We start from the raw sequence: 10,067 nt of genomic DNA, 5'->3' as shown, positions 1-10,067 counted from the left end.
CTCCGTCTCTCCCACCATGAAGAAGTGTGGACTGGGAACACTGGGCCCAGTGTTTCCAATCCACGATGACCCAGCCTCACCAACAGGAGCCTGAAACACTTAAACAGCCAACCAGCAACCAGCAGGGTCGTCACATCACAGGTGAAGTCAAATGTGTTTATTTTCATAATACAGCTGAACGCCATAAATGTCACAATATATTCAGACTTTTTCAAACATTTTTCTGCATACTCGTCTTTTACTGTCAAAGTGCTCTTTCAGTCACTGCTGGTTTAGAAATGTTACTTCTCAGTAAAACTGTATTTGTAGTGACATACATATGTCACATGATGGCAGTAGCTGGATTCAAAAATCTCTTTCAGCCATGAGTAGTGCCTCATACGTCCACAGGTGGTGCATTAATATCTAAAGCTGTAGCTGCTGATAAAGCAGATATGATGCTCCTGTTTCTCTCTCTGCAGGTTGGCAGACTTAAGTGTCCTGTGATGCTGATTGTCAGAGAGGACGATCAGAACTGGCCCGCCTCTGAGTCTGCAAAGGACGTGAGTTATTTGTTATCATAACTTAAATAGTTTTCTTATCTGAACGTCAACAACAACCTTCTTGCTGCGTACGTCTCTCACGCTGAGCAGTGACAGCTGAGTTTCTAAGAAGTGAAAACACAGTGTTGAACAACTTGATCAAAATGAGCTGGATAATAACCCTCAATCATGGATTATGTCTTGGAATGAAACCAATATAATATTGAACCTTTCAGTACAGCATCCACAGTTCAAGGTCCATTTCTGACTCGCAGACCCCCTCCTGATCGGGTCTGGGGGGTTGTCAAGGTCCCCCCCCCCCCCCCCCCCTCACAGAGATGCTCTTGCTTACACCATTGAACACATTAAAATATTTAATTGAATGTCAAAGCAAACAAATCGAGACATTTTTTTGAATCACAGACTAATAACCTTATTATGTTTCCTTACAGGTGTCACCCCTCACTTCTAAAGTATTATGATCCAGGAATTCAGCCTCAAGGCCGACACAGGCATAAAACTACAAGTCATGGGTTTTGTTAAAAAACAAACTATAAATCACAGGGTCGCTCTAACACCCAGTGCATTCAGAGGATTCCAGGGCAGAGGTCATAGATCATATACTACCTACTAACAAGAAATCCAAAAACCCATCTCTCAACTCAACTGAGATGAGGAGAAAGAAAATCTGCTGCTGGACGAACATGAGGCATTTCCAAAATGTTCCAAAACTCAATATTAAAGGTTGATTACGCTCTGATTAAACATACAATTTAAAAAAAAAACCCACCTTAATCATCTTGAATCAAAATGCAATTAACTTAGATATAAAAAACAAATACACTCAGAACTATGGTTACATGTTCGACTTCAATTAAAATCAATCAGTCAGTCAGTTTTAAAAACACCTCACAGCTGTGTTGGCTTCAGTCCATTTTGAGAACATATCAGTGATTACAAGCATGTATTTGTAAACCTGACAACTCGACATATGTACAAAATCTATTTGCATATTTACAAAAGGACCCGACGGAGGTGTCACGCACCTGTTTACCATTGTCTGCAAAAGTTGTTCAGGTGGATCGACTGAACTGTATCAGGTCTGCCTGACATCAGCAGCAGTGAATCAACATTACACATTAATTCAGTAATTAAATTCTATAACATCCCCCTAACACATAAAGGTGCACACGCTCTCCAAACACACACACACACACACACACACACACACACACACACTCAGTGAGCTCTCCTCTCGTCCGTCTGCAGTGAATGAGAGCCACTGTCTCCCCGACAGACCTCTGTACCGCAATGCATGATGGTATATATTGCTCGGTTAGTGACCATTAGTTGTACACTACTTTTCCCAAATCATCTTGGGATACTACAAAGTGTATGATCATGCATTTTGAAATCTTTTCCTCTCTGTTCTTTCAGATAAAGGAGATGATGGAGCGAGCGGGGAATAAGCCACCTGCTGACTGTTCTGTCGCATCCAAAACACCCATTAACCCTCCGTACACGACGCACAGTCGAGCCACCAACTTCGTCACAGTCGACTCTCATCAGAAGACTGGGTTCATCCTCAGACTGTTTTGCAGAAGTGACAGAGACACGTTGAAGACTTTTCTGTCCTCAGGGGGGAATTTTCCTTCCCAGCACTGTACAGGTTTGACAGCAGGAGAGAAACAGTTTACATTACACACGACACATAAAGACAAATAACACAAAAACACACGGCTGGTTCAGCGAAGCCTGCTGTTAAGAGCTCGTTCTGGTGGAACAGTAAAGTATCAGAGGATGGGCTGCATGATGATTTGACCCAACAGGAGGAGGACATGTTGGGGACACAGAGAGTCCTTTGAGTTTGCAGATGACTGAGAGTCTTTGGTGGCTCCTGTTGGTCAAAGCTTAGTTTGCTATCTAGTGATATGCTACCTGTCCACGATTACAACTGCTGACATTAAACTATAAGAAAACACTCATGTTGTACGAATGCTATTCATAGCTTTGTTGTGCGTTTTTCCAAAGATGCATTAAACCCTCCCCTATATTGACACTGAGAGGAGGAGCAACACTTAAGCTATAGCATGACATTATGTGACATTTAAGTGAAAGTTTATTTGAGCCACAGCAGAGCTGCAGTCCAGAAGAGTCGCTACGTCTCTAACGACAAATTCAACCTGACTCATCAAATCTTTCTCAACTAAACTGCAGATTTTCAGTTTAACACCGGTGAGTACTGTTTCTTTTTACAACATGTGTTTGACCATTCATTCAACTATCATATCATAGAAATGTGTTTTTAACATAAAAACAACATGCACCCTACTTGTTTTACTCTGAGTAATAATCCTAATGGGAGGCACTTCTCCTCCCAGATGTGTCTTTTAAATGACCCGTCCTCCACAGGATAAAAGGCCTCTGTTAAAAACAGGGTTTTTAAAGACTGCTTTTGCATATTTAGTTTGTGCGTACCAGCAAATTAGAGACAGAGTAGGGAGGGTCATCCCTTCACCATCCCAGGAGAAAAAAATGCAGCATACTTCTAAATATTTCCAATAAATCAATGGTGTGAATCAGATGAGATTTAGACGTGGATACACTCTGTATACCTGTGTATTCTCTGCACTACACCACAGACAGAAAACAGCCGAGGAGAATCTGGGTTGGTGACATAACTTCACATGAAAGTTGTTGTTTTTATGGTCTAGTGTAGTGTTGTGCTTCTGTGGAATTTAAATTTACTGTCACTTCTTGTCTGCTGTGTGACGTCTGGCGGAGCCTGTTTTACCGGTATACGCTACTTCTGCAACAAAATTGTCACCATCATTTGCACTTTTATGATTTGTGGGTTGGTGTTTCTGAGAAGCTAAAATTGTCTGAACTGAACTGAGTACTCTGTCAATAAACACTAGTCGGTCTGGTTTCTGCTTGTTCCTGTACAGGGAACCACGGCAACTGAAACGGGGGGTTTGATGATGAACATTGATTTGTAGACGACAGGTCGTACAGATTTTAGAACATTTAATAGTTCAACATCCAACAAAGCTCACATTGAAAATGAACACAGTCTTGTCCTATGACCAAATCATCACTTACAACTGAGGCGGGCCGCACCATTAGTCTTTATTTTACACATGACTTTGAGATGGATGGATGGATGGATGGATGGATGGATGGATGGATGGATGGATGGATGGATGGATGGATGGATGGATGGATGGATGGATGGATGGATGGATGGATGGATGGATGGATGGATGGATGGATGGATAGATAGATAGATAGATAGATAGATAGATAGATAGATAGATAGATAGATAGATAGATAGATAGATAGATAGATAGATAGATAGAGTTGTAAAAGAAACACTAATGGAGAGGCCTGCCTCTTTTCAGGGCCAAAAAAACCCAAACTTTTCTGCCATTATTATATCAGCAAACATTTTGCAATTGGTATATTTACAGATCATTATACATATTTGTGGATCTGTGTGTGTGTTTGTGGATCTATTTACACATTTGTGGAGTCATTTGCCTCTATAATAGCTCCATACACATCACACTATAGCTTACTGAGCTGTGTACTCATGGAGACAACTTGTTTAAACTCGTCCTGACCGGCTCCACCACTTCACTGTCGTTCCTTCAGATGTATTTCTACCTGTTATGACCTCCACTCTTCCCCAGTCAGTTCAGTTCAGACAACTTTATTTATGCCAGAGGGGCAACTAAGTTTTACAGCCTACCAAGCCATACGCAAAGACAACATAAAGGAGACAAACAACTCACACCCAGTCACATTCACATGTCAGTAACAACAGTTCAGCAGATGCTTCTCGGCTGGCCATTGGGGTCTCATCGGAAGAGCTGGATCTGGCCGCTTGTATCCAGGATCTCGCTCTTTCGGTCATGACCCAAAGCTCATGACCATAGGTGAGGGTAGGAACGAAGATCGACCGGTAAATCGAGAGCCTCGCCTTTCGGCTTAGCTCCTTCTTCACCACGACGGACCGATCCGTCTGTCGATCTCACGCTCCATCTTCCCCCCACTCGTGCACAAGACTCCAAGATACTTGAACTCCTCCACCTAGGGCAAAGACTCCCCACCGGGCAAGCCACCTTTTTCCGGTCAAGAACCATGGCCTCAGATTTAGAGGTGCTGATCCTCATCCTAGCCGCCTCACACTTTGTAGCGAACCGCCCCAGTGCGTGCTGAAGGTCCGGGTTCGATGGATCCAACAAGACCACATCATCCGCAAAAAGCAGAGACGAGATCCTGTGGTCCCCGAACCGAACCCCCTCCGGCCCCTGGCTGCACCTAGAAATTCTGTCCAAAAAAGTTATGAACAAAACCGGTGACAAAGGGCAGCCCTGCCAACGCGGACCGGGAACAGGTCCGACTTACTGCCGGCAATGCGGACCAGACTCCTGCTCCAGTTATGGAATACATATGAATACATATGACAGTTTAAGGTACCTTATTAGTGTTTAAAACAACAACGTTTAGTCTTCTCACCGTTGAGGGCTAGTTTTAGCTACAGGAGTATGTGCTGGACCACCAGTTTTCTGCAGAGATTCAACAGCTTTAGCAGGAGTTGATCCAAAATAGTAAATAATTGTGTCATCGGCATAAAGATGTATGTTAGCATCAGACAAATTTTTTCCCAAATCATTGATTTTGTCCTTTTTGTCCTCAGAGTGGAGACATGTCTGCTGCCAGCTGTCTGCTGACTGAAGATCAGTTCCTGTGCTCCATCTGTCAGGATGTGTTCATTGATCCAGTCAGCACTCCATGTGGACACAACTTCTGTAAAGCCTGCATCACTGACCACTGGAATATTAACATCCCCTACCAGTGTCCTAACTGTAAAGAGGTTTTTCACAGCCGACCTGAGCTGAAGGTCAATACTTTCATCTCTGAGATGGCTGCTCAGTACAAACAGTCAGCTCAACAGGAAGCCAGCAGCAGGTCAGAGCAACGAGTTTCCAAACCAGGAGAAGTTCCCTGTGACGTCTGCACTGGAACCAAACTGAAGGCCCAGAAGTCCTGCCTGGTGTGTCTGGTTTCTTACTGTGAGACTCACCTGGAGCATCATCTGACAGCTTCACGTCTACAAAGACATCAGCTGATCGACCCCGTGGAGAACCTGGAAGGCAGGATGTGTGAGAAGCACGACAAACTGCTGGAGCTGTTCTGTAAGAACGATCAGATGTGTGTCTGCATGCTGTGCTTAATTGAAGACCACAAGACTCATGATGTTGTTCCTCTGAAAGAAGAATATGAAGGAAAGAAGGCCGAGCTGGGGAAGACAGAGGCTGAAATTCAGCAGATGATCCAGAAGAGACGACAGAAGATTCAGGAGGTCAAACACTCAGTGGAGCTCAGTGATGAGAAAGCAGACAGAGAGATCTCAGAAGGTGTTCAGGTCTTCACCGCTCTGATGGAGACGGTGCAGAGAAACCTCAACAAGCTCCTCGACACGATCAAAGAGAAGCAGAGGAAGACGGAGAAACAGGCTGAAGGCTTCATCAAAGAGCTGGAACAGGAAATCTCTCAGCTGGAGAAGAGAAGCACTGAAGTGAAGCAGCTCTCAGACTCTGAAGACCAGCTCCACCTCCTCCAAAACTTCACATCACTGAACGCTGCTCCACCCACCAAGGACTGGACTGGAGTCAGAGTCCATCCACCTTCATATGAGGGAACTGTGGTGAGAGCTGTGAGCCAGCTGGAGGAGACCATCAGAGAACAGATGAAGAAGCTCTATGAGGAGGAGCTGAAGAGGGTCCAGCAGTATGAGGTGGATGTGAAACTTGATCCTGATACAGCACATCCTCATCTCATCCTATCTGATGATGGAAAACAAGTTAAAGATGGTGATGAATACAAGAATCTCCCAGACACTCCAGTGAGATTTGATATGTGTCCTATCGTCTCATCAAAGCAGAGTTTCTCTTCAGGCAGATTTTACTTCGAGGTTCAGGTTAAAGGGAAGACTGAGTGGACTTTAGGAGTGGCCAGAGAGTCGATCAACAGGAAGGGAGAAATCACTCTGTCTCCTCAGTATGGTTTGTGGACGATATGGTTGATGAATGAAGACGAGTACCATGCTCTTGCTGACCCACCAGTCCGGCTCTCTCTGAAGTCCCGTCCTGAGAAGGTGGGGGTGTTTGTGGATTACGAGGAGGGTCTGGTCTCCTTTTATGACGTGGATGATGCAGCTCTGATCTACTCCTTCACTGGCTGCTCCTTCACTGAGAAACTCTACCCATACTTTAGTCCCTTTCCTAACAAAGGTGGTAAAAACTCTGCTCCTCTGATCATCTGTCCTGTCAATCAAACTGAATAGATCAACCATTGAGTTTGATCAGTTTCATGTCAGATTGTTCTGGTCAATAAAAAGGATCTTTGTTAAGAAGAGAGATTTTTCTACAACACTTTGGCTCAGCTGTCAACAAATAAACAATATGCAGCCAGAATCATCATGATCATCATCATCATCTACCTGTCATGCAGTTATTGATCTGACCCACTCATTGTGATTCTTTCATTACAAAGCCTGTAATTAATTACCTTTTTGAAGGTTCATTTTTTTGGTGTTTTATGCCTTTATTTTGAAATAGGACAGAGGATAGAGTCAGAAATTGTAGATAAAGAGAGTTTGCAGTGATATAAGGAAAATGAATACAAACAGTCAGTTAGGAAAATTAAGTCATAAATTTACAAGATAAAATATAATGACCTTTAAACTCGTGAATTTACGAGAATAAAGTCAATAATTTACAGCATTAAAAACGTGTAAATTTGCAAGAATAAAGTTGTTAAATTTTCTGACTTTATTCTCGTAAATTCACGACTTATTCTCTACGACTTTATCCTCGTCAGCAAAAGGGAGGGTTAATAAAATGAAGTATTAGGGCCACCTTAATGAAAAAAATTGATGAGATTAAAGTCGTAAATTTACTATAATAATCTAGAAAATTCAGAAAAATAAACGTTTTCTTCGCGTAAGCACCAAACACTTTAAGCGTCAGGGAAGAAAACTCTCATTTGGACATGTTTGATCTCCTGTCGTCTTTGGAAGCCTTGCACACATTATTTCTTGTAGAGAAGTTAAAGAGGATCAGGTGCGTTGTTGATTCACCTTCTGCTGAACGCTCGGAGGTCAGATCCAGTCGTGTCGGAGCAAACAGAAGCAGAGATCCGAGTGATAAAGAGATGTGGAGGTGCGTCGGAGGATCAATACTCTGCATCGATCTGATGACGGTTTCTACATGAACAAACAGCCGGCAGCCCTCTCAGGTGATTAGAGCTCATTAGGGAAGTCAGAAAGCCGATAATTTTATCAACATCTCAGGAAGCCACAGCAGGAAAATACGACTCCTGACTGAATATGTTGACACTGTAAATAATCAGAGCAATAAAACAGGAGAGGGAGCGGAAACACGAGGTGGGTTCAAAAGGACCCGGTGAGGACCAGAACCGCCAGTCTGCATCTGATCTGATCGGGTCTGTGAGCGAGAACTGTCCAGGTGAGTCTCCTCTTTCTCTGACAGCTTACAGACTTTTTTCATTTAGAGGCGTTTGACTTAAATCAGCTTGTTTCGACTCACTTACACTGCAAAAACTAACTAGAGTCAAAACTTCTCTTTAAACTAAATATGAGCCACATTTACCCTGAAGAGTCCCCGTACACATCTTTTATTACAAGGGGAAATAAGGCGTGTACTGTTTGTTATGAGGTTTCTTTTTTTAATCTGCACGCAAATTTGTTCTGTTTTAATTTATCACTAAGAGTCTCATCATGTCTTGTTTTAATCATTTCTTAAACATCTCAAGTGGATGAAGTGAAGATCAGGTCAGCCGAGTCAGTCAGACCTTCGAAATCACTTCTGAAGACTTTTACAAGATGTTTTAAATTTCTTTAAAAAGGGATGAAACGATTCGCTAAACTCAAGATACGACTCTCTCATGATTTATTTTACAAATTACAACTGAAGACTGAAACCGATTCCTAACCTGCTTATCTGTGTGGTTTGACCTTTTAATGTTTCTCTCATTAAGAGGAGCTGATTGGAGCTTCTCATTGTGCTGTCGATTAAACACTGCATCATGTTGGTTGTTGTGTTTGTGTGGTTCCCCGTCTTCTTGTAATATTTACACACAGTTTGTGTCTCGTCTGTTTTCTTCTCACCTCGTTTCATTTTTTGTCTTGAATTCAAAATGCTTCCACACCTCACTTTTAAAAGATGTTGGTGCGTCCTGAATTTCTAAATCTTTCCCTGCAGCATATTTCTGTCTTTGTAAAGCACTTTGACGCGCTCGATAAATAAAGATTTTATTATTTACTGCTCTCGCACATGTAGTCGAGTATTAGGGGTCTGGAAACCATCATCCTCATCTTCATCATGATGCCTTCAATCAGTGTGACTCAGATGTTCCTGCTGTTGGCCCTTCTCCATCTCACCACATCACTTCCTCTCAGGTACCTGAACACACACACACACACACACACACACACACACACACACAGTGGAAAAACAACAACAACCCATTTTAAATCATCCAAATATGATTTCTCCTTTTTCTTTAACTCGGCCAAACCAAAGTTATTGGCGTTAAATTGTCAGCTTATAAATCAAAGTTTAATTAACAAAATAATAATTGTACCTTTATTTAAATTGCTCTTTGTTTGCCCCTTGTTTGAATGTTTTGTCTTTTGGTCGTGTAAAAGTAGGGAAGAAGATGAGCTGGAGAGTTTCCTGACTCCCCTGAACGCACCGTGGTCTCTGTCGGAGGTGAACTCGGCCGACGCTCTGCTCGAGGCCAGACTCAGGTGAGTCTAAACTCCTCTGTGTTTACACCGACAGAAGAATAAAACAATAAAACTGAAAGTTAGAATATAATAAATGTAATGCTGTAAAGTTGTCTACTTTGTAAGGTGCATACAAATCCAGACAATGTGTTTGCTCATCATGGAATAAATCGATATGATCGTGTGTTTCAGGCAGCTGCTGTCGACAGGTCTGGAGCGCAGGAGGCAGCTGGGAGACATCGAGTTCTCCAACAGATACGCAGAGTTCCTGCGGTCCAAAGCCAAACACAGCTCCATCTGCGCGTTCCTGCGCCGCGTGCAGAGCGTCAAGAAGAGGTGAGAGACAAATGAAGCCAATGTGAAAGTGCAAAAATCCGACAGTTCGTGGAGTGTCCGTCTCCGGGAACACCTGAAGTCACATGACTGGCAAAAAAAAAAAAAAAAAAAATACTGCATTAATTAACATGTTTACAGCTTGGTACTAAAAAAAAAAAAAAAAGAAAGAAAGAAAAAAAAGAAATATGTTTTATGATATTTCACATAAATATATGAACACAGGAAATAGACCTGAAGGATCATTCTACTGCCACCATAAGTAAACTAAATGTATATTTCACATTGTGTTGTGATGTGACATGTTTGTCTGACTTCTGACGCCTCACTTTGTGTATGTTTTGGTCCTCAGCGGGGTGGGAGGAGACGTGGAGAAAGTGAACCTGCTGCTCAA

General features: G+C 42.6%; 1 protein-coding gene across 1 annotated transcript; it reads left to right on the top strand.

Annotated features, from left to right (window-relative positions):
- The first annotated feature begins 2,714 nt into the window (after positions 1–2,714).
- On the top strand, positions 2,715–6,900 carry LOC306825106 (E3 ubiquitin-protein ligase TRIM21-like). The gene is made up of 2 exons (XM_079345634.1): positions 2,715–2,756; positions 5,225–6,900. The coding sequence occupies exon 2, from the start codon at positions 5,234–5,236 to the stop codon at positions 6,872–6,874; it is 1,641 nt and encodes a 546-aa protein (XP_079201760.1). The 5' UTR covers positions 2,715–2,756; positions 5,225–5,233; the 3' UTR covers positions 6,875–6,900.
- The last annotated feature ends 3,167 nt before the right edge of the window (positions 6,901–10,067 follow it).

Source organism: Symphodus melops (assembly GCF_947650265.1).
Source record: "Symphodus melops genome assembly, chromosome: 6".
NCBI lineage: Eukaryota > Metazoa > Chordata > Actinopteri > Labriformes > Labridae > Symphodus > Symphodus melops.
This window is presented reverse-complemented; position numbering and strand designations above follow the sequence as displayed.